The sequence below is a fragment of the Hyperolius riggenbachi genome, chromosome 12, assembly GCF_040937935.1.
Source record: "Hyperolius riggenbachi isolate aHypRig1 chromosome 12, aHypRig1.pri, whole genome shotgun sequence".
NCBI classification, from domain to species: Eukaryota; Metazoa; Chordata; class Amphibia; order Anura; family Hyperoliidae; genus Hyperolius; species Hyperolius riggenbachi.
Genome location: NC_090657.1, coordinates 240,253,598 through 240,280,094, shown reverse-complemented (window position 1 = coordinate 240,280,094; position 26,497 = coordinate 240,253,598). Strand labels below are relative to the sequence as shown.

Sequence of the window (26,497 nt, the reverse complement as noted above, 5' to 3'; positions counted from 1 at the left end):
TTCCTGTTCCAGTACCCTCTCCCAGCATGCACGAAACATGGGTGCTAATCTCAGCGATAAAAGCCAGACAGCAGTTCTCACAGTTTCCCTTTCGACACAAAACAAAACAAAAAAAGTTTTGGCCTAAGTGTCTTCTTACAGAGATCCATTTCTGATGTGCGGCGGATGAGCTCCTCGCCTTTCTGCGATCGTAAAACTTATTCTGCACTCGCAGCCGCTCGCAGAGCACATAAAAAATGGCCGCCACGCAGGCTGGCAGGCCTCCGCATGGAATGGGCTTTATAAAACACTGCTTTTGTCAGCAGATGGGCCAGCGGGTGTGTTGTGCAAGCATTTGTCTGGACAGCGGGCATGTTTCATTTGCAGTAAATCCCCAGCGCTAGTTCGCCATCCTGCTGAGTCTGCAGCACCGAGGATGGGAGATTAGTTTGGACTTTAGCAACCCCTCTCCGAAAACAACCACGCCACAAACCCTCTGCTACGGCTTTCAATCATCCTAAACGTCTCCGAGTCTTATTTAAGAGAAGGTGTCTGCTGGACTGAGGACGGGGTCTGGCACGCTCTCCGGAAAACTCCGATATTTTACGACATCGAGAACACCCTGGCGGCAAAAGAAGACAATATTTTAGGATGACCGGAGATATTGCTAGGAGTCATCTGCTGGGTGGCAGTTTATGAGTGGACCCCATATAAGCATACTGCAGTGTCTCAGAAAAGGCAGAAAGTTGGCACATCCATAAAGTTCTTTATAGTTACTTGTAATAATAACAACCAATGTTTCAGAGCCACATAGGGCCCCTTTATCAAGGGACAAGTTGCTCTAGGCAACGATCCGTCTGCCGCTCAGGAATAGAAAAAATCTTTACTCTCGTGGGGCGAAAAGCTCCTCTTAACACTTACTACAAGCGATATGTGTGCAGCGAGTGAAATATTTTGTTTATTCCTGAGTGGCAGACAGATCATTGCCTAAAGCATCTTGTGTCTTGATAAAGGGGACCTACGTGGATCTGAAACGTTGGCTTTTATTATTACAAGTAACCAGTGGCGTAGCTAAGGAGCTGTGGGCCCCGATGCAAGTTTTACAATGGGGCCCCCAAGCACTCTATACATAGCAATTGATACGGCGCACCAAAACCTGCCAATGGGAACCACAGTGTCAGAGGTGCAAGAAGGGGATGGGGAACAGTTTGGTAATGATTACCACTATTCCAAATATCTATAGAAGTGATTATTATGAGCACAGGACCAATAGAGAGCTAATACTGCAGTTGAATGAGGGCCCCTCTGGCCTAAGGGCCCTGATGCGGTGGCTACCTCTGCACCCCCCTATTGCTACGCCCCTGCAAGTAACATTAAAGGGAACCTTAACTGAGAGGGATATGGATGTTTCCTTTTAAACAATACCAGTTGCCTGGCAGTCCTGCTGATCTATTTGGCTGCAGTAGTGGCTGAATCAAACCCCTGAAACAAGCATGCAGCTAATCCAGTCTGACTTCAGTCAGAGCACCTCATCTGCTGCATGCTTGTTCAGGGGCTGTGGCACAAAGTTTTAGACACACAGAATCAGCAGGAGAGTCCGGCAACTGGTATTATTTTAAAAGAAAAAAGCCATATCCTTCTCAGTTTAGGTTCCCTTTAAAGAACTTGATGGAAGTGCCAGCTTGTGTCTTTTTTGATGTTGTACCAGGGGTGCCATCCGCTTTTCCTGCTGTAGCACTTCCCATGATCACCAAGGTTGAATCCTCTTGTATATACAGTATACTGCAGTGTCTCCCCTACTGAGCAATCTGTTCAGTAATATGGAGAGGGGAGGGAGGAGGATGAACCTGGGACACGATGACCATCAGTCAAAGATCTCAAAGTCTGTGGATCGGTGAAGAGGAAGAGACGGATGGGCATGACAGCTGTATACAGGGATACTTAATTTCCCCGTCGTAAAATGCACTATTCATTACTTTTTCCTATGTCCCTGTCACTTACAGTAGGTAGTGAAAATCAGATTTTGGACTAGTCCATCTCCTCATGGAGGATTTGTGGTCATTTCTTTATTTACCAAAAAGTTACTAAATGGCAGTTGTTCAGTTCAACTGCCAAAATGGCATGCAAATGAGTAGGCAGGTAAAGGTAAAGAATAAAAGTAATTCTTAGAATCCCCCATGAGGAGATGGAATAATCCAAAATCTTTCGGATCTGTCAGATATTTAATATTTACCATGAGTGAAAGCAACATAGGAAAAAAAATGTATAGCTCATTTTACTCTAGAAAAAATGTACATTTTATATGTGTGCGTTTGAAATTGTACAGTTTTTCACAGTAGTAGTTGTTTAAAGTACCCATTAGTGGGAGACAGGGCAGTTTCTAGGCTAAATTTCACCCAGGGCGAGGGTGTAAAAATCGCCCCCCCCCCCCCTTCCCCGCCATGGAGCCAGGTATAGGTGCCCACAGTTTAGGTTAGCTATGTAGGTGCCTGCAGTATAGGTTAGATAGGTAGGTGCCTGCAGTATAGATTAGGTAGGTAGGTAGGTGCTGCAGTATAGGTTAGGTCGGTGCTGCAGTATAGATTAGGTAGGTGCTGCAGTATAGATTAGGTAGGTAGGTGCTGCAGTATAGATTAGGTAGGTGCTGCAGTATAGATTAGGTAGGTGCTGCAGTAAAGAGTAGGTAGGTAGGTAGGTGCTGCAGTATACAGTAGGTAGGTAGGTAAGGTGCTGCAGTATAGATTAGGTAGGTAGGTAGGTAGGTGCTGCAGTATAGATTAGGTAGGTAGGTAGGTGCTGCAGTATAGGTTAGGTAGGTGCTGCAGTATAGATTAGGTAGGTGCTGCAGTATAGATTAGGTAGGTAGGTAGGTAGGTGCTGCAGTATAGATTAGGTAGGTGCTGCAGTATAGAGTAGGTAGGTAGGTAGGTGCTGCAGTATAGAGTAGGTAGGTAGGTAAGGTGCTGCAGTATAGATTAGGTAGGTAGGTGCTGCAGTATAGGTTAGGTAGGTGCTGCTGTATAGATTAGGTAGGTGCTGCAGATAAAGATTAGGTAGGTAGGTAGGTGCTGCAGTATAGATTAGGTAGGTGCTGCAGTATAGGTTAGGTAGGTGCTGCAGTATAGAGTAAGTAGGTAGGTAGGTGCTGCAGTATAGAGTAGGTAGGTGCTGCAGTATAGATTAGGTAGGTGCTGCAGTATAGATTAGGTAGGTAGGTAGGTGCTGCAGTATAGAGTAGGTAGGTAGGTAGGTAGGTGCTGCAGTATAGATTAGGTAGGTAGGTAGGTGCTGCAGTATAGATTAGGTAGGTAGGTAGGTGCTGCAGTATAGATTAGGTAGGTAGGTAGGTAGGTGCTGCAGTATAGATTAGGTAGGTAGGTAGGTGCTGCAGTATAGGTTAGGTAGGTGCTGCAGTATAGATTAGGTAGGTGCTGCAGTATAGATTAGGTAGGTAGGTAGGTAGGTGCTGCAGTATAGATTAGGTAGGTGCTGCAGTATAGAGTAGGTAGGTAGGTAGGTGCTGCAGTATAGAGTAGGTAGGTAGGTAAGGTGCTGCAGTATAGATTAGGTAGGTAGGTGCTGCAGTATAGGTTAGGTAGGTGCTGCTGTATAGATTAGGTAGGTGCTGCAGATAAAGATTAGGTAGGTAGGTAGGTGCTGCAGTATAGATTAGGTAGGTGCTGCAGTATAGGTTAGGTAGGTGCTGCAGTATAGAGTAAGTAGGTAGGTAGGTGCTGCAGTATAGAGTAGGTAGGTGCTGCAGTATAGATTAGGTAGGTGCTGCAGTATAGATTAGGTAGGTAGGTAGGTGCTGCAGTATAGAGTAGGTAGGTAGGTAGGTAGGTAGGTGCTGCAGTATAGATTAGGTAGGTAGGTAGGTGCTGCAGTATAGATTAGGTAGGTAGGTGCTGCAGTATAGATTAGGTAGGTAGGTAGGTGCTGCAGTATAGATTAGGTAGGTAGGTGCTGCAGTATAGATTAGGTAGGTAGGTAGGTGCTGCAGTATAGATTAGGTAGGTAGGTAGGTGCTGCAGTATAGAGTAGGTAGGTAGGTAGGTGCTGCAGTATAGATTAGGTAGGTAGGTAGGTGCTGCAGTATAGATTAGGTAGGTAGGTAGGTGCTGCAGTATAGATTAGGTAGGTAGGTGCTGCAGTATAGATTAGGTAGGTAGGTAGGTGCTGCAGTATAGAGTAGGTAGGTAGGTAGGTGCTGCAGTATAGCTTAGGTAGGTAGTTAGGTGCTGCAGTATAGATTAGGTAGGTAGGTGCTGCAGTATAGATTAGGTAGGTAGGTGCTGCAGTATAGAGTAAGTAGGTAGGTAGGTGCTGCAGTATAGAGTAAGTAGGTAGGTAGGTGCTGCAGTATAGAGTAAGTAGGTAGGTAGGTGCTGCAGTATAGAGTAAGTAGGTAGGTAGGTGCTGCAGTATAGAGTAGGTAGGTAGGTAGGTGCTGCAGTATAGGTAGGTAGGTAGGTAGGTAGGTGCTGCAGTATAGATTAGGTAGGTAGGTAGGTGCTGCAGTATAGCTTAGGTAGGTAGTTAGGTGCTGCAGTATAGATTAGGTAGGTAGGTGCTGCAGTATAGAGTAGGTAGGTAGGTAGGTGCTGCAGTATAGATTAGGTAGGTAGGTAGGTAGGTGCTGCAGTATAGATTAGGTAGGTAGGTAGGTGCTGCAGTATAGCTTAGGTAGGTAGTTAGGTGCTGCAGTATAGATTAGGTAGGTAGGTGCTGCAGTATAGATTAGGTAGGTAGGTGCTGCAGTATAGATTAGGTAGGTGCTGCAGTATAGATTAGGTAGGTGCTGCAGTATAGATTAGGTAGGTGCTGCAGTATAGAGTAGGTAGGTAGGTAGGTGCTGCAGTATAGATTAGGTAGGTAGGTAGGTAGGTAGGTGCTGCAGTATAGATTAGGTAGGTAGGTGCTGCAGTATAGATTAGGTAGGTGCTGCAGTATAGAGTAGGTAGGTAGGTAGGTGCTGCAGTATAGATTAGGTAGGTAGGTAGGTAGGTGCTGCAGTATAGATTAGGTAGGTAGGTAGGTGCTGCAGTATAGCTTAGGTAGGTAGTTAGGTGCTGCAGTATAGATTAGGTAGGTAGGTGCTGCAGTATAGAGTAAGTAGGTAGGTAGGTGCTGCAGTATAGAGTAAGTAGGTAGGTAGGTGCTGCAGTATAGAGTAAGTAGGTAGGTAGGTGCTGCAGTATAGAGTAAGTAGGTAGGTAGGTGCTGCAGTATAGAGTAAGTAGGTAGGTAGGTGCTGCAGTATAGAGTAGGTAGGTAGGTAGGTGCTGCAGTATAGAGTAAGTAGGTAGGTAGGTGCTGCAGTATAGAGTAGGTAGGTAGGTAGGTGCTGCAGTATAGAGTAAGTAGGTAGGTAGGTGCTGCAGTATAGAGTAAGTAGGTAGGTAGGTGCTGCAGTATAGAGTAAGTAGGTAGGTAGGTGCTGCAGTATAGAGTAAGTAGGTAGGTGCTGCAGTATAGATTAGGTAGGTAGGTAGGTGCTGCAGTATAGATTAGGTAGGTAGGTAGGTGCTGCAGTATAGGTAGGTAGGTAGGTAGGTGCTGCAGTATAGAGTAGGTAGGTAGGTAGGTGCAGTATAGATTAGGTAGGTAGGTAGGTGCTGCAGTATAGATTAGGTAGGTAGGTAGGTGCTGCAGTATAGATTAGGTAGGTAGGTGCTGCAGTATAGATTAGGTAGGTGCTGCAGTATAGATTAGGTAGGTAGGTAGGTGCTGCAGTATAGGTAGGTAGGTAGGTAGGTGCTGCAGTATAGATTAGGTAGGTAGGTAGGTGCTGCAGTATAGATTAGGTAGGTAGGTAGGTGCTGCAGTATAGGTAGGTAGGTAGGTAGGTGCTGCAGTATAGAGTAGGTAGGTAGGTAGGTGCTGCAGTATAGAGTAGGTAGGTAGGTAGGTGCTGCAGTATAGATTAGGTAGGTAGGTAGGTGCTGCAGTATAGGTAGGTAGGTAGGTAGGTGCTGCAGTATAGAGTAGGTAGGTAGGTAGGTGCTGCAGTATAGGTAGGTAGGTAGGTAGGTGCTGCAGTATAGATTAGGTAGGTAGGTAGGTGCTGCAGTATAGATTAGGTAGGTAGGTAGGTGCTGCAGTATAGGTAGGTAGGTAGGTAGGTGCTGCAGTATAGAGTAGGTAGGTAGGTAGGTGCTGCAGTATAGAGTAGGTAGGTAGGTAGGTGCTGCAGTATAGATTAGGTAGGTAGGTAGGTGCTGCAGTATAGAGTAGGTAGGTAGGTAGGTAGGTGCTGCAGTATAGATTAGGTAGGTAGGTGCTGCAGTATAGGTTAGGTAGGTAGGTAGGTGCTGCTGTGGTGGTGGGAGCGGGCATAATAGTCATAACTCACCTTTCTTCATCTTCATCCGAATAGCCGATCTCACTGCTTCAATGTACTTCCTGTCTCGGCATCTGTCTCAGTAACAGCGCCCCCTGTGTTGACATGCGGAACATCATCACAGGGGGGAGCTGTTACTGAGACAGATGCCGGGACAGGAAATACATTGAAGCAGTGAGATCGGCTATTCGGAAGAAGATGAAGAAAGGTGAGTTATTACTATTATGCCCGCTCCCACCACCACAGCGCAGCGCCCCCCTCCGGCCACAACAATCCAGCGCCCCGGGCGATTGCACGCATCGCACGCCCATAGAAACGGGGCTGGTGGGAGAATATTTTCCTCAGATGCAATATGATTTTATGATCCAATTTTCAGCACATGCAGTATGTGGGGAAAAAATCAATGTGAAGGATTTTATAGTCGGCTGGTGTACAGAGTTTTGTCGATTAGAGCCCTAATCAATCCATTTATGGAAACAATAACTACCTTCTGATTATGGGGGCTGCCATATTATTTCCCTCTTAAACAATACCAGTTGCCTGGCAGCCCTGCTGATCCTCTGCCTCTAATACTTGTAGCCCTAGCCCCTGAACAAGCATGCAGCAGATCAGGTGTTTCTGACATTATTGTCAGATCTGACGAGATTAGCTGCATGCTTGTTTCTGGTGAGATTCAGACACTACTGCAGCCAAATAGATCAGCAGGGCTGCCAGGCAACTGGTATTGTTTAGAAGGAAATGAATATGGCAGCCTCCATATTCTTCTCACTTCAGTTGTCTTTTTATGGGTATCGTTAGCGTATGCAGCCACACTGGGCGCCATGGAAACAGTCATAAAGAATGTCACCACCCTCACCTAAACATTTACGCCACCCCCATGAGACACAACGGAACAGGAGAGCGCTGTGCATTCTGGGAACAGAATAGAGCCCTTCTGACAATAGCCATATGAGTAATCTATCCCAATACACAGACAGTGGTTTTCACTGCAGAAATATACCTAGCACTATTGTTCTTATAGAACTGCGACTTTTGCTTTTTCTAAACTAATACATTTAAAGGCCCACTATAAAGAAAATGTAAAATACACGCAAACACGTACACATGAGAAGTGCGTTTCTCCCAGAGTAAAATGTACTATAAATTACTTTTCTCCTATGTTGCTGTCACTTACAGTTCAAATCTGACAGGAACTGACATGTTTCTGACTAGTCCATCTTTTCATGTGGGATTTCATTTATTTTTTACAAAAGCACTCCTATAGAAAAGATCTATACAAAGATGTCCGCCACCCCCCTCAGTTTTGCTCATTATTCTGGTAGTCGGACTGAGCAACAACCGGTCACTAAGTGCTTTTGAAAATAAAGAAAACCCTGAGCATTCCCCATGAGGAGATGAGCTAGTCCAGTTCTGTCAGATTTCCATTACTTTCTGTAAGCGACAGCAACATGGAAGGAAAGTTTATAGACATTTTACTCTGGGAAAAATGTACTTCTTATTTTTGTGTTTTCAATTTTAAATTGTATTTTATTGTAATTTATTGTATTTTAAATTTTAGAATTTTTCACGATAGTGGTCCTTTAAAGAAAAAACAAACTAAACTAAAGTTGGGTCCCACCTGCACCTACTGTAGACGTTCACCTGAAGCAATCACAAGTGATCATGTGCCTGCTAAAATTCTACTGTGCATATAAACACCTCCCGAGTCCCAACAAGCCACACCCCTAATCACACATACCATAAAGATTTCATTAGAAAATATGCTGTTCCATCATTCAAACCACACTGGTCCTCTGTTTTTTGCTTCATTTCCTTCATATTACAATTGAAAGTAATATATATATATTAATTTAAAAGGATGGAAATAAAGTTTAGAGTCAATTAAACACATTTTGGAGTAGAAAAAAAAATATATATATTTTCTCAGATCTGCACATCAGTCCTGAAAGAGGGACAAGTGAGGAAGAAAGAGGGACAAGTGAGGAAGAAAGAGGGACAAGTGAGGAAGAAAGAGGGACAAGTGAGGACGAAAGAGGGACAAGTGAGGACGAAAGAGGGACAAGTGAGGACGAAAGAGGGACAAGTGAGGAAGAAAGAGGGACAAGTGAGGAAGAAAGAGGGACAAGTGAGGAAGAAAGAGGGACAAGTGAGGAGGAAAGAGGGACAAGTGAGGAAGAAAGAGGGACAAGTGAGGAAGAAAGAGGGACAAGTGAGGACGAAAGAGGGACAAGTGAGGACGAAAGAGGGACAAGTGAGGACGAAAGAGGGACAAGTGAGGAAGAAAGAGGGACAAGTGAGGAAGAAAGAGGGACAAGTGAGGAAGAAAGAGGGACAAGTGAGGAAGAAAGAGGGACAAGTGAGGAAGAAAGAGGGACAAGTGAGGAAGAAAGAGGGACAAGTGAGGACGAAAGAGGGACAAGTGAGGACGAAAGAGGGACAAGTGAGGAAGAAAGAGGGACAAGTGAGGACGAAAGAGGGACAAGTGAGGACGAAAGAGGGACAAGTGAGGACGAAAGAGGGACAAGTGAGGAAGAAAGAGGGACAAGTGAGGAAGAAAGAGGGACAAGTGAGGAAGAAAGAGGGACAAGTGAGGAAGAAAGAGGGACAAGTGAGGAAGAAAGAGGGACTGTCTTTCCGAAGGGACATTTGGGAGCTGTGTATACATAGCAGTATCTAGTCACTGTATAAAGATGACCACTTGCCTCAGGGAAACATCCACTGCATTGCACTGTGATACAGAGACTAATGCAGGCAGAGAAAGCATCGGATTCTGGGCATAGTTACCCTTATATCAGGGCTGTGAGGGCTGCAGTATCCCTAGAAGGAACCTGAACTGAGAGGTATATGGGGGCTGCCATACTTATTTCCTGTTAAACAATACCAGTTGCCTGGCAGCCCTGCAGATCTCTTTAGCTGCTGTAGTGTCTGAATCGCACACCTGAAACAAGCATGCAGCTAATCTAGTCAGACTTCAGTCAGAAACATCTGATCTGCAGGATAGCAGAGCGGAGAACAGACAGTAGTAGTAGAGAGCAGAAGGAGAGATACACACAGGCCAGGGGAACTGTGTCTTTTTTACAGCTTTTCATATAGCAGATCTGTAGCATAGATTTAATTCTATCATATATATAAATCTCCCAGCACAAGGCTGTGTGTCCTGGACAAGTAAAGCATGCTTGTTAATAATATTACAGTGAAAAAAGAATCCTCAGAGGATTTCGTTGAGGTTATTGAAATGTACGCTTTACATGAAGGTTGCGGGCAGAGTTCCGCTTTAGCAATGGACTGAGGCCGTGTCCTAGAAAGCTCATCGCTATAAATATCAGGTCAGCGGCGCAGAAACAGGATGTCTGTCCTGACCTATAAATCGTATATAAGTGCTTTCCGCGTACAGCCAAGTGCCTGATGGCAGTCCGGGCTTTTTATATCCCAGGCCGGAGAGACTTAAATAACCGCTCCTATAAAACCTGATGTTATATAATAAACATGACGGAGGCTGGAAGTGGAATGTAAGGGCAGCGGGGGTGACATGAGAGCAGCCTGGATGTGAGAATCCCGCTAGAGGACTGGAGAGATGCTGCAGAATACAAGAGCAGGAGGAGAGAAAAAACCTGCAGAAAACAACAACAACAAGAGGCACTTACAACACAAGTCCTAGCACAGGACTTCTGTGTGCATATAAAGCGGACCTGAACTCAGAACTTCCTCACTGCTCTAAAAGATAAGCAACAGCATAACGTTTATTTGTTACAGCTGATACAAATCCTGCAATGTGTCTACTTCCTGCTTTCATGGAAGGAGACATAGTATTAACATTCTGTGTTTACCAATAAGCTGCTCTGCCTTGGCAGTGGAGATTCCAGAGCTGAAACAGCTGAAGAGATCAAATTACAACTTGCGATTAGTCAGAGATGAGGGGACATGCAAGGACATTACACAGTATTACATAGGCAGAGACAGGCTAAACTCGCTAAAAACATACAGGGGGGCATTTCTCTATGCTCTCCTTCTGTCCTGTGCAACAGTTCAGGTCCACTTTAAAGGGGAACCGCCCTTTTGCTGAGGAAATTCTCCATAGTTTCTGATTAGCTTCTGTGTATTCCAATGGCAAACATTATTACAGCTGGATTACTTGTTTTTATGTGCATATAAAACATGGGCATTGCACAGTGTTTCAGGCTGGATGATCGGAGAGCCAGTTAATAGATCAGTCCAGGGGGGCTTATTAATATAAAAACAGAGTAAAGATGAGGGGTTGGGCTGCAGGAAGGGGAATGAATAATTGCAGCACTTGGGGGCCTGGAGGAGGTATTGGCTGCAGGGACAGGCGGGGTAATGGCTGCAATACTGTGTGCAGTGCAGTCATTAGCCTCTCCTGAGCCCCAAGTGCAGCCATTAACTTTACTGGGTAGACTTATACTTGAGTCAATATAAAAAACGAGGGTAGGATATTGAAGCCGACTTATACACAACGTCGACTTACATTGGAGTATATACGGTATCTGACAGTTTGTGCTACAGGAGGTGGCTGTTGTGAGGGTTCCTGAGCAGAGCACTTTACTTGCCGTTCTGTACAGATCATCGAGCTCTGCTGAGGAGAGAAGGGAACGCTTAGCGGTGCCGCACGTAGGATGTCCTCCCGCCATTCCCTGGTAAGTAATGGGCCTGGTAGATTGCAGGTGGCGTCCTGCCCGCTCATTCTTTGCACCCGTTTGTCTCACATTCCTATCGCTGGATCAGCAGCTTTTCTGCCTGCCTGAGGAATTTAGGATGAAAGGAGTTTTATGTGTTTTTATTTGTGGCGTCCCGGCATTCGCCGTCTCCTCGCACTATCGATCAGCCGCCCTCCGGATGCACTGCTCTGTGGCTTGTGGAGAGAACAGGGACAGCAGTCTGTGACAAAAACGTCTGTTGGTGGGCATGCCGATAAATGTGTTGGTGGGTTTATACGAAAGCCTCATACACACCCAGCAGACATGTCACCCAGCGTGGGACCAGGACCCAATCTCTAGGGTGACATTGCAGTGCTGAGGCTCTACAGATGCCCCACTAGCCTGCAGGCTAGCAACGTGTTCTTTTGCTATTCAAAATCTTGACTCTCGACCTACAACTGAGCACATTTCTTATTTAAAGAGAAACTGAAGCGAGAAGTACTGTATATGGAGGCTGTAATGTTTATTTGCTTTTAAACAATACCAGTTTCCTGGCATCCTGCTGATCTTTTTGGCTGCAATAGTGTCTGAATCACACACTTGAAACATGCATGCAGCTAATCCAGTCTGACTTCAGTCAAAAACATCTGATCTGCTGCATGCTTGTTCAGGGGCTATGGCTTAAAATATTAGAGACAGAGCATCAGCAGGACAGCCAGGCAACCGGTATTGTTTAAAATTAAATAAATATGGCAGCCTCCATATCCCTTGCTCTTTAGCTTCCCTTTAAATAAACATGCAGTATTTCCAGATACACGGAGTCTCCGCTCTTCTAACAATATTCTCCTGTCTTTCTGTCTGGTCACCTCTTCTCTCTACGGTTTACAAGACTTTTTGTGATCCTCTCCCTTCCTTTGGAACTCCCTCCCTCAACACATCCACCACTCGCCCACCTTTTTAGGCAAAATCTAAAATCTCATCTCTTCAGGCAAGCGCTCTCTCACTTGGGACACATGGCTGCTGACCACCACTTTACCATCTCAAACACAGCTTCCCTCACCTATTGTCAGAGCCCTTCACCCATAAGACTGGAAGGCCAATTGGCCAGGGCTCTCCTTCCCCTTGATCTCTTATGCCTGGTACACACAGTGCAATATCCCCGTCAGATTGATGGGAAATTTTCCCATATTTTCCAACATGTCCGATCTGCTTTCATTCAGGAAAGGGATCGATTGATTTTGTGCAGTCGCAATCTCAAAATGTATTTCTTTCTCGATCGGAAGCAGATGGGACATGTTGGACATTATTAAGAGATGGGAAATTTTCAGTTGATCTGACATGAAAATTGTATGGTGTATACCCAGCCTTAACCTCCTTGCCGGTTCAATTCCCCGGCAAGGAGGCAGCGCAGAAGGTTTTTTTTTTAAATCATGTAGCGAGCCTAGGGCTCGCTACATGATAGCCGCTGAGCGGCGGCATCCGCCCACCCACTCCGGTCGCCTTCGGCGATCAGAGTAAGCAGGAAATCCCGTTGAGAACGGGATTTCCTACAGGGCTTCTCCGGGCGGGATGACGTCACCGACGTCATGGACGTCGGGACGTCATAGGGAATCCCGATCCGCCCCTCAACGCTGCCTGGCACTGATTGGCCAGGCAGCGCAGGGGTCTGGGGCGGGGGGGAGCGACTCGGCGCGGCGGATCGGGAGATACAAGCAGCTAGCAAAGTGCTTGTAACAAAAAAAAAATTATGCAAATCGGCCCAGCGGGGCCTGAGCAATCCTCCTGCGCAGGTTACCCCGAACTGAGTTCGGGATAACCGGCAAGGAGGTTAAAGGATACCCAAGCTGAATAGTGAGGATTAGAATGAGGCCATACATGGGTGAAGACATGGATGATGTCCCTTCCTATGTTTCAGATTACTCACCAGATGCTCCGATTCTCAGAGGAAGCAAGAGGGACTTAAATCACCAATGTTTGACCCAAAGAATGGGCGTAGCTAGCCCCAAAGATCAGTGGCACGTGCCACGGATCTATTCTGGGGTGCCCAGGATGTCCCCTAGGCAGAGTCAGGCAGCTGATCTCTTTTGTATTTTGTCTTTATCTGATATTATGTACAGAGACGTTGATTTTTTTTAAATTGTTTCAATAAAATCCTGTTAAAAAATGGAGGAGATGAGTAGTTCCTCCCACTGTGCTTTTTGTATTAATGGAGAGGGGGGCTTCATCCAACATAATGCTGGGCAGGCCTACTTAGACCGCTGTTAAAGGATACCCGAAGTGACATGTGACATGATGAGATAGACATGGGTATGTACAGTGCCTAGCACACAAATAACTAGGCTGTGTACCTTTTTTTTCTTTCTCTGCCTGAAAGAGTTAAATATAAGGTATGCAAGTGGCTGACTCAGTCCTGACTCAGACAGGAAGTGACTACAGTGTGACCCTCACTGATAAGAAATTACAACTATAAAACACTTTCCTAGCAGAAAATGGCTTCTGAGAGCAGGAAAGAGATAAAAAAGGGGAATTTCTTATCAGTGAGCTTGGAAGAACAAAGAGAAATCGAGAGCCCAATATGGTGTAGTATTGTTAAGTTGGTTGTGGTTTAAATCAAAATATTAAGAAATACTCACAAACATGGGTTACCCATAGGCAACCACTTCAAATGCAGGTGGGGAGTATTAGAACCTGACCCCACTCAGGTTATTAAGATGTCGCTCTCTGTAGATAGGAAACGGGGTAGCACCCCTCCCCCGAGGGTGGAATCAAGATTTCAGCAAGGCTTGGTGTATAGAGGCGCCAGAGTAGAATAAAAAGGTTTAAAAACCGTCTAAAAGAGGGGGATGTTCAGGTGGACTGTGAGACAGAGGCGCTCACTTCTGCATCTAGACCCATTGAGTTATACTCCTGTTTGCCTGATGAAGCGGGACCACACCTGCGAAACGCGTTGCACTAAGTGGAGTTACATAAAACGTTTTTTGTATTGATATATTGTGACTCAATTGAGTTCTATATTTTTGAGGGAGGTAAGTCCACCTGAACATCCCCCTCTTTTAGACGGTTTTTAAACCTTTTTATTCTACTCTGGCGCCTCTGTACACCAAGCCTTGCTGAAATTCTTATCAGTGAGGGTCACACTACAGTCACTTCCTGCCTGAGTCAGGACTGAGTCAGCCACTTGCATACCTGATATTTAACACTTTCAGGCAGAGAAAGAAAAAAAGGAAGACAGCCTAGTTATTTGTGTGCTAGGCACTGTACATACACATGTCTATCTCATCATGTCACGTCACCTCGGGTATCCTTTAAAGTCATGTAAATGTGGCTCCAGCCATGTCTACACCCACATTCTGGTGTGTGGTCACGCCCATTTTTCATCTGGAGTTCTGGGCATGTGCCGTCTATCAGTTCTGAATGCTATGACCACCCCAACAGGAGCGCATGCAAGAACGTAAAGGCTCAGTATACATGATCCGCCTATGTATGGTATCCTTCAATACTGTGTAATGTCCTTGCATATCTTCTTCCACCACTATAGAAGATCTGTAGTCAATTTGTTCATTATTTCAGCTGAAACCCACCATTGTCTTGTGTTGATAATTGTAGTGCTGTTTATATTGTATCATTATGCTCTGTATTCTGTTACTCACTTTCTACTATGACAGTGATTGGCTGGCTGGTCTTGTTATCGCCGTTCTTGTCGTTGACAGCTTGTGCGTAGTAGCGGCCGGCGTCGGGGGCCACGCTGGACAGGATCACCAGAGTGTTGTCCTTGGTGATTGCTCTGTATGGGGAGAAGAGCGAAAACAGATGAACAATAGTGACCATACGAACCATAAACGATGCAGCTTGTATGAGGGCCCTAATCCACTAGGTGCGTTTCCAAAATCTGATCACGCCCGCTTTAATGACCGATACAGCAGCACAATTAACATGTAAATTGTGGTAGTGTTTTTCACTAGTGCAATTGGATTTTTTTTTTTTTTCATCGTGATTTAGCAAACTATTTTCCTGGCAAGGTTATTTTTCTCTTGTCAAAAAATTGTACCCGACGGATTGCAGCGCAATCACGCTGTACACTGGGCGGATCGCGGCGCAATCACGCTGTACACTGGGCGGATCGCGGCGCAATCACGCTGTACACTGGACGGATCGCGGCGCAATCACGCTGTACACTGGACGGATCGCGGCGCAATCACGCTGTACACTGGGCGGATCGCGGCGCAATCACGCTGTACACTGGACGGATCGCGGCGCAATCACGCTGTACACTGGATGGATCACAGAGCAATCACGCTGTACACCGGACGGATCGCGGCGCAATCACGCTGTACACTGGACGGATCGCGGCGCAATCACGCTGTACACTGGATGGATCACAGTGCAATCACGCTGTACACTGGACGGATCGTGGCGCAGTCACGCTGTACACTGTACGGATCGTGGTGCAATCATGCAGTACACTGGACGGATCGCGGCGCAGTCACGCTGTACACTGTACGGATCGTGGTGCAATCACGCAGTACACTGGACTGATCGTGGCGCAATCACGCAGTACACCGGACGGATCGCGGCGCAGTCACGCTGTACAGTGGACAGATCGCGGCGCAATCCATCTGTACACTGGACGGATCGCGGCGCAATCACGCTGTACACTGGGCGGATCGCGGCGCAATCACGCTGTACACTGGACGGATCGCGGCGCAATCACGCTGTACACTGGATGGATCACAGCGCAATCACGCTGTACACCGGACGGATCGCGGCGCAATCACGCTGTACACTGGACGGATCGCGGCGCAATCACGCTGTACACTGGATGGATCACAGTGCAATCACGCTGTACACCGGACGGATCGCGGCGCAATCACGCTGTACACTGGATGGATCACAGTGCAATCACGCTGTACACCGGACGGATTGCGGCGCAATCACGCTGTACACTGGATGGATCACAGTGCAATCACGCTGTACACTGGACTGATCGTGGCGCAATCACGCTGTACACTGGACGGATCGCGGCGCAATCACGCTGTACACTGGATGGATCACAGAGCAATCACGCTGTACACCGGACGGATCGCGGCACAATCACGCTGTACACTGGACGGATCGCGGCGCAATCACGCTGTACACTGGATTGATCACAGTGCAATCACGCTGTACACCGGACGGATCGCGGCGCAATCACGCTGTACACTGGATGGATCACAGTGCAATCACGCTGTACACTGGACGGATCGCGGCGCAGTCACGCTGTACACTGTACGGATCGTGGTGCAATCACGCTGTACACTGGACGGATCGTGGTGCAATCACGCAGTACACTGGACTGATCGTGGCGCAATCACGCAGTACACTGGACGGATCGCGGCGCAGTCACGCTGTACACTGGACGGATCGTGGTGCAATCACGCAGTACACTGGGCGGATCGCGGCGCAGTCACGCTGTACACTGTACGGATTATGGTGCAATCACGCAGTACACTGGACTGATCGTGGCGCAATCACGCAGTACACTGGACGGATCGCGGCGCAGTCACGCTGTACACTGGACGGATCGTGGTGCAGTCACGCAGTACACTGGATGGATCACAGTGCAATCCCGCAGTACACTGGACGGATCGCGGCGCAGTCACGCTGTACACTGGACGGATCGTGGTGCAATCACGCAGTACACTGGACTGATCGTGGCGCAATCACGCAGTACACCGGACGGATCGCGGCGCAGTCACGCTGTACACTGGACGGATCGCGGCGCAATCCATCTGTACACTGGACGGATCGCGGTGCAATCAAGCTGTACACTGGACGGATCGCGGCGCAATCACGCTGTACACTGGACGGATCGCGGTGCAATCACGCTGTACACTGGACTGATCGCGGTGCAATCATGCTGTACACTGGACGGATTGCTGCGCAATCACGCTGTACACTGGACAGATCGCGGTGCAATCATGCTGTACACTGGACAGATCGCGGTGCAATCATGCTGTACACTGGACGGATCGCGGTGCAATCATGCTGTACACTGGACGGATCGCGGTGCAATCATGCTGTACACTGGACGGATCGCTGCACAATCACGCTGTACACTGGACGGATCACGGCGGAGTCACGCTGTACACTGGACGGATCGCGGCGCAATCACACTGTACACTGGACGGATCGCGGTGCAATCACGCTGTACACTGGACGGATCGCGGTGCAATCATGCTGTACACTGGACGGATTGCTGCGCAATCACGCTGTACACTGGACAGATCGCGGTGCAATCATGCTGTACACTGGACGGATTGCTGCACAATCACGCTGTACACTGGACGGATCACGGCGGAGTCACGCTGTACACTGGACGGATCGCGGTGCAATCACGCTGTACACTGGACGGATCGTGGCGCAATCATGCTGTACACTGGGCGGATCGCGGTGCAATCACACTGTACACTGGACGGATCGCGGCGCAATCACGCTGTACACTGGACGGCTCGCGGCGCAATCACGCCGTACACCGGACAGATCACGGCGGAATCAGGCTGTACACTGGACGGATCGCGGTGCAATCACGCTGTACACTGGACGGATCGTGGCGCAATCATGCTGTACACTGGACGGATCGCGGTGCAATCACGCTGTACACTGGACGGATCGCTGCGCAATCACGCTGTACACTGGACGGATCGCGATGCAATCACGCTGTACACTGGACGGATCGCGGCGCAATCACGCTGTACACTGGACGGATCGCGCTGCAATCACACTGTTCACTGGACGGATCGCAGCACAATCACAGTAGTGGAAATAGGAAACGCGATCTCGTGTGATTGTGATGCTATACAATATTGTGTTCCCTAGTGGAAAAGGACACTTAGAAAGCTGAAAATGAAATAAATCAGTCACTCCTCATATCAACCAGACAGGCTGAGGATCTCCAGGATTATCTGGACTCCAGACACACTGATGGGCTGCAGGCTGGATTCAGGTAATCCCAGAAATACACAGATATAGGAAGGGTTTAATGTATTGTAAAATTGGGTATCCTGAAAAAATGTATGCATTCTACTATATGTCAAAACAGGGCCTCTTTAAAGTGAACGTGAACCGAATAATGTAAAAAAAAAAAAAAACATACGATGTACGTGCCAATAAATACTACATACTTACCTCACTGTCAGTTCCTCACAGAAGCTCACTATTTTCATCTTACAAGGATTCCTTCCCGTTGTGACAAGATTTTAGCAGAACTGAAATATATTAGTTGCTGTCAGTTTTAACTGAAAGGACAACTGATGAGCAAGGTAATGTCTATGTTTCCATATGGCTCATGTGGGTGATGTTACAGTTTAAAGAAAACCTGAATTGAAAATTAAAAGTCAAAATAAGCATACACAAGTCATACTTACCTCCCATGTAGTCTACTCCTCAATCTATTTTTCCTCTCCTGCATCCTGTTTATCCCCTGTGATCAATGGTATTCTCCGTCCTCCATTTTGAAAATGGCCATTACCCCATAACAGCTTCCTGGTCAGCACACAGTTACACTGTAACATCGCCCACTTGAGCCATAGGGAAACATGGACACATCAGTTCTCCTCTCAGCTGTAACTGACAGCAACCGATATATAACCGACAGCAACTGATATATTTCAGTTCTGACAAAATGTTGTCAGAACTGAAAGGGATCATTGCCAGAAGAAAATGGTGAACTTCTGAGAGGAACTGATGGCAAGGTAACTATGTAATGTTCATTTGAAGTTACCTCGAGTGTTTATTTTAAATAATTTTACTCAGTACAGGTTCTCTTTAACAATGTGCTGACCAGAAAGCTATTATGGGGTAATGGCCATTTTCAAAATGGAGGAAAGAGAATCCCATTGATCACAGTGGGCACACAGGAGAGGAGAGAGAGATTGATGAGTAGACTACACGGGAGGTAAGCTTAAATGGGTTCTTTGGTGGTGGTAAAAAAAAGAAGTACAAAGTTTTCTTGTGCTGCACGTGCACAGTAAGCTCGCAATGACGCGCGCGGGAGTGAGCAAGTGCACGGCCGCGCAGCCGCAGACTAATTAGACGCAAGATTAGACTGGGACCGGAGGATCGTAGGAGGACGGCGCAGGACATGACAGCTGCAAGAAGTAGATAGAAGCCCCAAGGTAAGTGGCAGTTTTTATTTTTTTAGCACCACCAGAGAAAAAAAAAAAGTTTTGCTTGAAGCCAATATCTGGAAAGGATAAAAGCAACACAGAACCCTTCCTGGAGGTGTTTCTTTGACTTGGACAACTCCCCTGCAGATGTGGTTCTCAGGTCTGCCCTGGGTGGTTTACATGCTTAGCAATGGTAATGAAACAAAGCGAGAAGAAACTCGCAGCTGATAACAGGCCTGGCAGGCGCACGTCGCTGCACATTGCGATACTTACTGATCACCACACTCTCGCCCCTTTCATGCCTTGCCCACAATGCAGAACGCTCCTCTGCCCTGCTAAACTTTACACCCTTCTTGCAAGGCCTGTGAGCCGGACTACAGAGGGCCAGCCAGCGTGGCGGAATCCCTCAGAAGGCAGCTTTTGTCTCTGCCGCGGCCTGGCACAGCTGGTGCCCCGATAAGAGCCGCTAATCTCAGCCTGAGCCCGCCAAGCCGAGTTTCCCAGCAAGGATGGGAATCTTGTGTTTTGTTGGAAGTGGTGACAGGCGGGTCTCCCAGCTCAGTGACCCTGCAGCCCCCACCACTGTGCCCTTCCGCTGGCATCTTCTCCCCGCGCCTATCTCACCGCTCAGCCGCGCTCGCAGGGGGATCAGCTGCCAGATGATCTGGATAATAATTCCCTGCAATTAGGTAGATAAGAGGGAACGTGCCACAGGTTCATTAGCAGCGTTCCCGCTCCATGCGTCCGCGGACAGGTGTCTGAGTGCCAGCGATACCGCCGCGGCTTATCACCGCGTCTGCCATGACCGGAGGTCGTTTCCCCTTCAGCCGGCGAGAAACGTCTGCCGGAGACAGGAAGGTGCATTGTTTGTCTACCGTGTGTGTGTGTTATTGGATTCTTACATCCAGCACGAAAAACTTGCTCCCAAATTAAATATTACGCACTACCGATGAGATGAAAAAACTTCTAACAAGCAATGCTAAAGTGAACCAGAGACGAAGCACCCTCATGTATTTTACCATATATATCAATAGGAACATTAGAGAAAATACCTACTCTGCTCTCTGTTTCATTCTTCTCTGCTAAATCTGCCTGTTATCAGCCCTGATAAAATCCCTGACTGAGCATTTAGTCTGGCTTTGCTCAGGAATCATTATAGCTGAGTCCTTCTTCTGTGATGTCTTTTCAAGCCCAACTCTGCCCCCTCCTGGCTCTGCTTTCCTGCTACAAGGATCCTGGCTCTCTTTTCCTGCTATGTATCCTCGTAGCAGGAAAACAGAGCCAGAAGTGGGCAGGCTCGGGATTGAAAAGCCATCACAGAAGACTGACTCAGCTATAATCATTCCAGGCAAAGCCAGACTGAATACTCAGTGGGGGATTTTATCAGGGCTGATAACAGACAGACTGAAAAATGAAGCAGAGAGCAGGGTAGGTGTTTACTGTCATGTTCCCACTGATTTCCATGGTAAAATACACGAGGGTGCTGTGTCTCTGGTTCTCTTTCACTCTGTGTATCGCACAGTGACTCTGAGGCTTTGTTCACATCTAAAATCGACGGGCGATTTTCAATTTTTGGCATGATTTTTTCCCCTCTCGGCGCATACTTGCACGTTGCGATTTTGTGTACAGCGCTTTTCAAAGCACGTTTGCAGAGCGATTTGTTTTTTCACTCCCTGACCTCAGTCAGGAAGTGAACTCTTTGACCCGGAAAATAATAAATACAATGTATTTATTCTTAAAAGCGCAAATGCAATCGCCGCACAAAGCACTTTTGTGAGCGTTTTGCGTTTTTCCTATACCTTCCATTGTAGCAAAAATCGCCCTAAAAATGGCACAGGCAGCGCTTTGCTGAGCGGATTGGAAACGAACCACTCAGATGTGAACTCTCTCATAGGGAGTCATTGCACAAGCGTTTTTAGGGCGATTTTGAAAATTGCCGGCGTTTAAAAAAAACAGCAATATGCCCCTAGTGTGAACACGCCCTGATTGGACATTGACAAGATTTCTTTCCCCCCCCCCCCCCCAAGCACTACCTTTGAAGCCCTAATAAGCTACTAGTCTAGTCTTTAAAATATATTTGATGCAAAGAAATGAGAGTACAGTTTGGATACTTAAAGGGAACCCGAAGTTAGAGCGATATGGAGGCTGCCATATTTATTTCCTTTCAAACAATACCAGTTGCCTGACTGCTGATCTATTTGGCTGCAGTATTGGCTGAATCACACCAGAAACAAGCATGCAGCTAATCCTGTCAGAAACACCTGATCTGCTGCATGCTTGTTCCGGGTATACAGCTGAAAGTATTAGAGGCAGAGGACCAGGAGGAAAGCCAGGCAAACTGGTATTATTTAAAAGGAAATACATATGGCAGCCTCCACATCACTCTCACCTGGAGTTCACTTTAAACTCAGTAGCAGAAAAAAACCTTTTTATTTCTGAGAATTCTAAAGCAAGTGAAAATAATGTCTGCTCTGTCAGAATGCACTAGGGGGAGTAATCTGCATAGCTAAATAGCCTAGGCTAAGCTTCAGTGGGAGGGAAGGGGTACATACTAATATAAAGCAATATATACTGTAGTCATATGAAGCGTTTCTAATGCCAAAGCCAGGAAAATTACAGTAAGGCTTAATTCACACATAAATCTGTACATTTCCAATGCAGTCCTCTCCTGCCAGTCTTACATCGGTCTTACCTGATGGGACCAGATATGTACAGCTTTTATGTGTGGCCACAGCCATAGAAACCCCTACAAAACGGACAGGACTGGATCTGACATGGATAGCAATTCCATAGAAACACAAATACATAACTGATGCAAAACAGTCACAAACTGACAGCACTGGACGCCATTTTATGTGGGAACCAAACCTAAAAGTAGGTATCCTGTATAATTTACTGCATCCTACAGTATGTCACTACAGGGCCTCTTTAAAGAGAACCTGAACGGGAAATTAAAAAGTCAAAATAAGCACACACACATCATACTTACCTCCTGTGTAGTCCACTCCTCAATCTCTTTCTCCTCCCCTCCATCCTGTTTGTCCACTGTGATCAATGGAATTCTCCGTCCTCCATTTTGAAAATGGCCATTACCCAATTATAGTTTCCTGGTCAGCACACAGTTAAACTGTAATATCACCCTCTTGAGTCATAGAAAACATGAACATTACCTTGCACATCAGTTCTCCTTTCAGTTATAACAGACAGCAACTGATATATAACAGACAGCAACTGATATATTTCAGCTCTGACATAATCTTGTCACATCTGGAAGGGATCACTGCAAGAAGAAAATGGTGAGCTTCTGAGAGGAACTGACGGCGAGGTAAGTATGTAATATTCATTTGCAGCTACGTCATGTGGTTATTTTAAATTTACTCTGTTCCAGTTCCCTTTAAAGAGAACCAGAGATGAAGCACCCTCATGTATTTTACCATATATATCAGTGGGAACATGACAGTAAACACCTACTCTGCTCTCTGTTTCATCCTTCACTGCTCTGCCTGCTTGTTATCAGCTCTGATAAAATCCCCGACTGAGCACTCAGTCTAGCTTTGCCCTGGAATGTTTATAGCTGAGTCAGTCTTCTGTGATGTCTTTTCAAGCCCAAGTCTGCCCCCTTGTGGCTCTGCTTTCCTGCCAAGAGGATACATAGCAGGAAAGCAGAGCCACAAGGGGGCAGGCTTGGGCTTGAAAAGACACCAGAGAAGACAGACTCAGCTATAATGATTCCTGAGCAAAGCCAGACTGAATGCTCAGTGGGGGATTTTATCAGGGCTGATAACAAGCAGGCTGAGCAGTGAAGGATGAAGCAGAGAGCAGGGTAGGTGTTTACGGTCATGTTCCCACTGATATATATGGGAAAATACATGAGGGTGCTTCGTCTCCGGTTCCCTTTAAGCCTTGCTTTTACTCACATGCGGTTGCTTGGAGGAATCTTCCTGCCATCTCTGAACCATGTGACTTGCGGTTGCGGGAAGCTGGCGATGGTGGGCGCGATGATGACGGCAGCATCTCCGTGAGACACGGTCTGGGTGCTCTCTGCATCCTCGAAATTCCCCATATCTGAAGAGAGAGGAGAGCAAAGGGCGGGATTAATACAACACAGAGAAATATAGGCCACACTCAATTCAACCAATATGTCCAATCTTTTTTCTGACGACGTTACATTGCATAGAGAAATCAAATATTTATTTTTATCAGCCATATAGATTTGGGGTTTTCCCGTGGAGATTAGCAGCTAACAGTCACTGCTAGGGATCATGGGAAGTGTAGTCCTGTGATGCCAGAGTTATACGCACATGATAATTGTCGCCCGGCGGGAAACGATCCCTTCTGCCGACAATTCAAGGACTGATGCTGTACGGACACATCCTTAGTCTGGAGGCTAGCGATGTGTTCTGTTGCTATGGAGAGAGGTGGAGGGACGACAATCGGCGTGTGATGGAGGGATGGACAATCATGGCTGACTGTTATCGCACGTGTGCACGGACCTTCAGCATCAGCCCTTTATAATAGCCCTGCTGCTAGGATAAAGCTATGGTGCTAGGATGATGAGGTCATCAGCATATTCAATTTTAATGTTATCTTCAAAATATTAATTTTTTAAAAGATTTAAAGGGAACTTAAAGGACCACTATCACTAATAATTTTAAAATGTTAAATACATGAAAACATAAATAAAAGGTACATTTCTCCCAGAGCAAAATGTGCTATAAATTACTTTTCTCCTGTGTTGCCGTCACTTACAGTAGGTAGTAGATATCTAACAGAACTGACAGGTTTTGGGCCAGCCAACCTTCTCGTGGGGGATTCCCTGGGTTTTATTTTCAAAAACACTTAGTGAACATCAGTTGCTCAGTCCAGCTGCCAAATGGGTAGGCGGAGCAGCCTGCATCTTTGTATAGATCCTTTCCAAGGAGTGCTCTTGTAAAGAATAAATGAAATACTGAAAATCCCCCATGAGGAAATAGTCCAGTCAAAAACCTATCAGTTCTGTCAGATTTCTAGTACCCATTGTAAGTGACAGCAACATAGGAGAAAAGTAACTTACAGCTCATTATGCTCTGGAAGAAACATATTGTGTGTGTTCACCTGTATTTTAAATGTTACAATATTTTGGCGATGCTGTGTTCCTGTAACGAGAGGCTGATCAGTGCGATTTTGTGGATGGGGAGCGCCGGGTTTTCTAGGAGCCCAGAGTTCCCCTTAAACCCTCAGCAACCGCCACGCTTGCCAAAATGCAAATTTCGGTCGGCCGGTGCAGATAATCATCTGCCTGATGTAAATGAAATAACGTGACTAGAAACATAAGCACTGAATCAATAAAAATATCCCTTTCCTATTAATTAGCGAGATGATGGTAATATTTGCTGCGTTTCACAGCATTATCCAGCCCTCTGAAATGACGGTGATAATATATTCAGAGTTACGCTCGCCTGGAATAAATCCAATTACCACCATTGCTAATTACAGCCATTAAAGAGGCTCTCCGCCGTAATGGTAGAGCGGAATATTATCTGAACACAAGATGCTGGCAGAGACACTCGCCATAAAGCGCCATATTGCCTTCCCAGCCTCTCCTGCAGCGGGAGACCACCAGGGACCTGACACCCTCATTCATTATTTGTCAGAGACCGCCCACTCTTAACCACTTCAGCCTTCAGTGTTTTTTTTACCTTAGGCATCTGAGCAATTTATACTTCCCATTTATTCGCCAATAACTTTATCACTACTTATCGCTACTAAATGATCTATATCTTGTTTTTTTTCGCTACAAATTAGACTTTCTTTGGGTGGTAAATTTTACTAAGAAGTATTTTTTTCTAAATGCATTTTACTGGGAATAGTAAGAAAAAAATTGAAAAAATTCATTATTTCTCAATTTTCATCCATTCCAGCTCTACAATAATACATGCTATCATAATTAAAACCCACATATTTTATTTGACTATTTATCCCAGTTATTACACCATTTCAGTTATGTCCCTATCACAATGTATGGCGCCAATATTTTATTTGGAAATAAAGGTGCATTTTTTCAGTATTGCGTCCATCGCTATTTACAAGCTTATAATTTAAAAAATAATAGTAGTATACCCTCTTGACATGCATATTAAAAAGGTTCAGACCCTTAGGTAACTATTTATGTTTTGTTTGTTTTTTAATTGTAATTTTTTTTATTTAATTAATTTTCTTTTAAACATTTATTTTGCTTCTTATTCTTCTGTCATTTATCATAAGAACATGCACCAGTTTTGTTGATGTCTCACACCACACATCACCAATTTATGTATTTACATTGCTGGATGTCTGGATTTTAAAGAGTTTAAACCTCTAATATATGTATAATAATATCATAATCATCTCCCGCCTAGACTACTGCAACACCCTACTCTGTGGCCTACCAAAAACAGGCTAGCTCCTCTCCAATCCCTTCTAAATGCAGCGGCCCGCCTCATTCACCTTTCCACACGCTCTTCTGATGCAGCCCCACTGTGCCATTCTCTCCACTGGTTACCCATTACCCAGAGGATCCAGTTCAAACTCCTGACTCTAACATACAAAGCCCTCCACGAGTTGTCTCCTCCATACATCTCCTCACTAATCTCAAGATATTGTCCCTCCCGCAACCTTCGCTCCTCCCAAGAAATTCTCCTGGCCTCTAAGCTGATCACCTCCTCTCATGCTCGCATCCAGGACTTTACACGAGCATCAGCCCTTATCTGGAACTCTCTTCCACAGCCTGTACGTCATGCTCCAAACCTGGACATCTTCAAACGCACTCTTAAAACACACCTTTTCAGACAAGCTTATAACATTCTATAGCCCTTTATTTACTTGTCACAATGTAATCAGAGGCAAAGAATCACTGCCTCATCCATCCTCCACCCCCTTACCTAGTGTGTCCCCCACTACCCATTAGATTGTAAGCTCGCAAGGGCAGGGTCATCCTCCTAATGTTTACTGTTTTTGTAACAATATTTGTGCTGCTTGGAACTCTGCTGTATATTTGTTAGTTGTATCTATGTTCCCCTTGTCGTTTTATTGTGCTTTGTAAAGCGCTGCGGAATATGTTGGCGCTATATAAATAAAAAATAATAATAATAATAATATGGTAAAACCAACTATGAGTATGATATGATTAGAGTGTGAGCTCCTCTGAGGACAGTCAGTGACATGACTATGTACTCTGTAATGTGCTGCAGAAGGTGTCAGTGCTATATAAATACATAATCATAATATGGTAGGAGATTTTAGACTATGACTATGGTAGGATTAGACTGTAAGCTCCTCTGAGGACAGTCAGTGACATGACTATGTACTCTGTAATGTGCTGCAGAAGATGTCAGTGCTGTATAAATACATAATAATAATAT

The 26,497-nt window shown here is 46.0% G+C and overlaps 1 protein-coding gene across 23 annotated transcripts in view; it reads right to left on the bottom strand.

The window, feature by feature from the left end:
- Positions 1-26,497, bottom strand: part of SDK2 (sidekick cell adhesion molecule 2) — a 1,552,195-nt gene that overhangs the window by 238,380 nt on the left and 1,287,318 nt on the right. For 20 of the 23 annotated variants that reach the window (XM_068263131.1, XM_068263129.1, XM_068263132.1 and 17 more), the window contains 2 exons: positions 23,036-23,183; positions 14,625-14,758 (listed from right to left, as the gene is read on the bottom strand). In XM_068263131.1, coding sequence (XP_068119232.1) covers positions 14,625-14,758; positions 23,036-23,183 — 282 coding nt within the window. Of the gene's footprint in view, positions 1-472; positions 537-6,334; positions 6,412-14,624; positions 14,759-18,377; positions 18,429-23,035; positions 23,184-26,497 lie in introns of those variants that run through there. The other 3 variants (XM_068263142.1, XM_068263143.1, XM_068263144.1) reach the window with 3 other exon arrangements.